Source organism: Dendroctonus ponderosae, unplaced genomic scaffold, assembly GCF_020466585.1.
Source record: "Dendroctonus ponderosae isolate FM_Combo_2020 unplaced genomic scaffold, Dpon_F_20191213v2 Dpon_F_20191213_5, whole genome shotgun sequence".
Lineage (NCBI taxonomy): Eukaryota > Metazoa > Arthropoda > Insecta > Coleoptera > Curculionidae > Dendroctonus > Dendroctonus ponderosae.
In genome coordinates this window covers 15,072,038-15,074,180 of record NW_026018715.1, presented here as the reverse complement: position 1 = coordinate 15,074,180, position 2,143 = coordinate 15,072,038, and the positions used below count along the sequence as shown (strand labels likewise).

Genomic DNA, 2,143 nt, shown 5'->3' with positions numbered 1-2,143 from the left:
GGCCTTTGATAATGTCCACCGCAGTTGTGGACGAAACGTCAGGAAGAAATTCCCATGGACCACGGCTTCAAAGCCCGAAAAACGTTTCTAAATGTGGTTTTTCTAAACTCAATTGAACACTTTCAACTGTCGTTAATCTCGTACAATTCGAGCAAAACTTCAATCTTGCAAGAATTGCCACACGAAATCGAAACAAATATACGAAATACTTTCAACAATTAAAATTGGCCGCGAGCAGTGTGATAATTAGACCTAAACTGCGGTTTGTGCAAAACTGAGCCTTATTCAAAGGTACAAGTTCATGTGCAATGTGCCAGTCCATTTGGAAAAATAAGAAAAATTAACTGCATTTCGCTGGCGCATTGAAAAACAAAATGTGTGTTTTTTGTGGCTGAAATTTGTTCCGCTAATATCCAACATCTAACGGCCAGGTCGTATTTTGTTGTTAAGTGTTGGACGAGAATTCCAAACATTTGAACTGTTGGCTTTCGGTAGCCTACACAAGCTTTCAGCTGACTTAAAATAACTCACTAAGGGCGACTATGAATCGATATTTAGATTTTTTCGCGATTTTGTCTTTAATCGTTTATTTCTAACGAACATTTTGTGCATGACATCAGGAGGCAAAACAGTGTTATGCATATTATAATCTCGTAAAAATGTGTTTATAACCGAAAAAAGGTTCTTTTCCAGGCAAAGTGTAATTTCAAAACATCTGTCGAGCATATGTTTTTATACCTCGGCCTGTTTTGAGGGGCATCTGCTTGAAATTTCATTTACCAACGGCCGCAACCGAAAACAAAGCCATAATAATTGTCAAGAACGTATAGGAAATACACATTTGCGTGTACGTGTTGTAATATATTTCCGATTTTTCACTCTCAGCTAACGGGGGTGGCATTAGTTAGAATCAAATGTTTATTTTTGATCGTTGATTTTAATGTTTATCATTTAAAATGTTACAAACACGTTTCGGTGTTTTTCTCCACCATCATCAGTTTGTATGTATGGTTGTTTCTACCTTCACATTTGGCCAGCCGTTCATACTTGCAAACTGATGATGGTGGAGAAAAACACCGAAACGTGTTTGTAACATTTTAAATGATAAACATTAAAGTTGACTGGAACCCAGGAATTTCTGTTGAATTAAGTTGAAATACAGTCAGGAATTGGATTTAATGGCATTTCAGCTCGAACTGAGCAACTAAAAATGCGAAATGTGATCGAAAACCTTTCATCAAGTGTGAATCCCACTAAACATCAATAAAATTAACAACGCAGATTGAGCTGTAGAGGTAGCTTAACATGAACGAGAATTCCTCGTCAATCTAGCATTTTACGGCGACATTCAGCGTTAAGTACACTGTTAAATACGTTGAGCTTCATGCTTCAACGCGTTGATGAAATTTTCATTTTGATTTAGTGGCTACTTTAAGAGAACAATGAATCAAGCCAGCAGTTGCAACCGAAAAAAATCTGCCTGGTTTTTTCCAATTTTTTAAGCATTTTTCAAGTATAGACGCTACTGGAGGAGTTATATGCGATGGAATGCAAGGTTATCAGCGTTTGTGGTCCCCCAAACCCAAGGATCCTGTTTAATATTGGAAATGATAAACTACTTGCTACTGCTGATAACTTTGTGGTCTTATTGCATGAAGCATGCTTTTATAACGATCGTAAGATCCTCGTGTCAACTTTCAACGATTATTATTTTTCTAGCTGAACTCGAACACACGCTTCGGATAGGTAGAATGGCTTAAGCATCGCATTTTCTAAGCATAGACTTAGGAATTTTAACGCATTGCGGAATCGAAATTTGGCATTTGTCCTTTGTTATGTTCCTAGACATTTTTTCGCTCATCGCGTCATTTCGAGATACGATTAGCGTTGTGCCAAAAATGCGGACGGCATGTTTACGCCTTCATTAGTAAAGGTGTTAATAGAAATTTGCATATACTCGACTTTAATTTCAACGTCTACAATCAATAATGTGGCTTTTCCAGATAACGTTCGCCCCTAGCATGATTACTTCAATATCGACCGTGGAAAGTTGCAGACAACCAACCTTGGATAGCAAAGAGGAGTCACCATTGGAGGTGCTCTCTAGAGCAGCCACCATGGTGCGACAAGAAAGTCAACAAGC

General features: G+C 38.0%; 2 protein-coding genes across 3 annotated transcripts in view; one reads left to right on the top strand and one right to left on the bottom strand.

Annotated features, from left to right (window-relative positions):
* LOC109542034 (muscle-specific protein 300 kDa) overlaps positions 1–2,143 on the bottom strand; it is a gene marked incomplete in the record, with an annotated part of 344,492 nt that overhangs the window by 155,160 nt on the left and 187,189 nt on the right.
* The window catches only part of LOC109542085 (transcription cofactor vestigial-like protein 4), a 13,548-nt gene that overhangs the window by 1,739 nt on the left and 9,666 nt on the right, over positions 1–2,143 (top strand). For both annotated transcript variants that reach the window (XM_048666378.1, XM_048666377.1), the window contains exon 2: positions 2,004–2,141. In XM_048666378.1, the coding sequence (XP_048522335.1) occupies positions 2,022–2,141 (120 nt within the window). In that variant the 5' untranslated portion in view covers positions 2,004–2,021. The remainder of the gene's footprint in view (positions 1–2,003; positions 2,142–2,143) is intronic.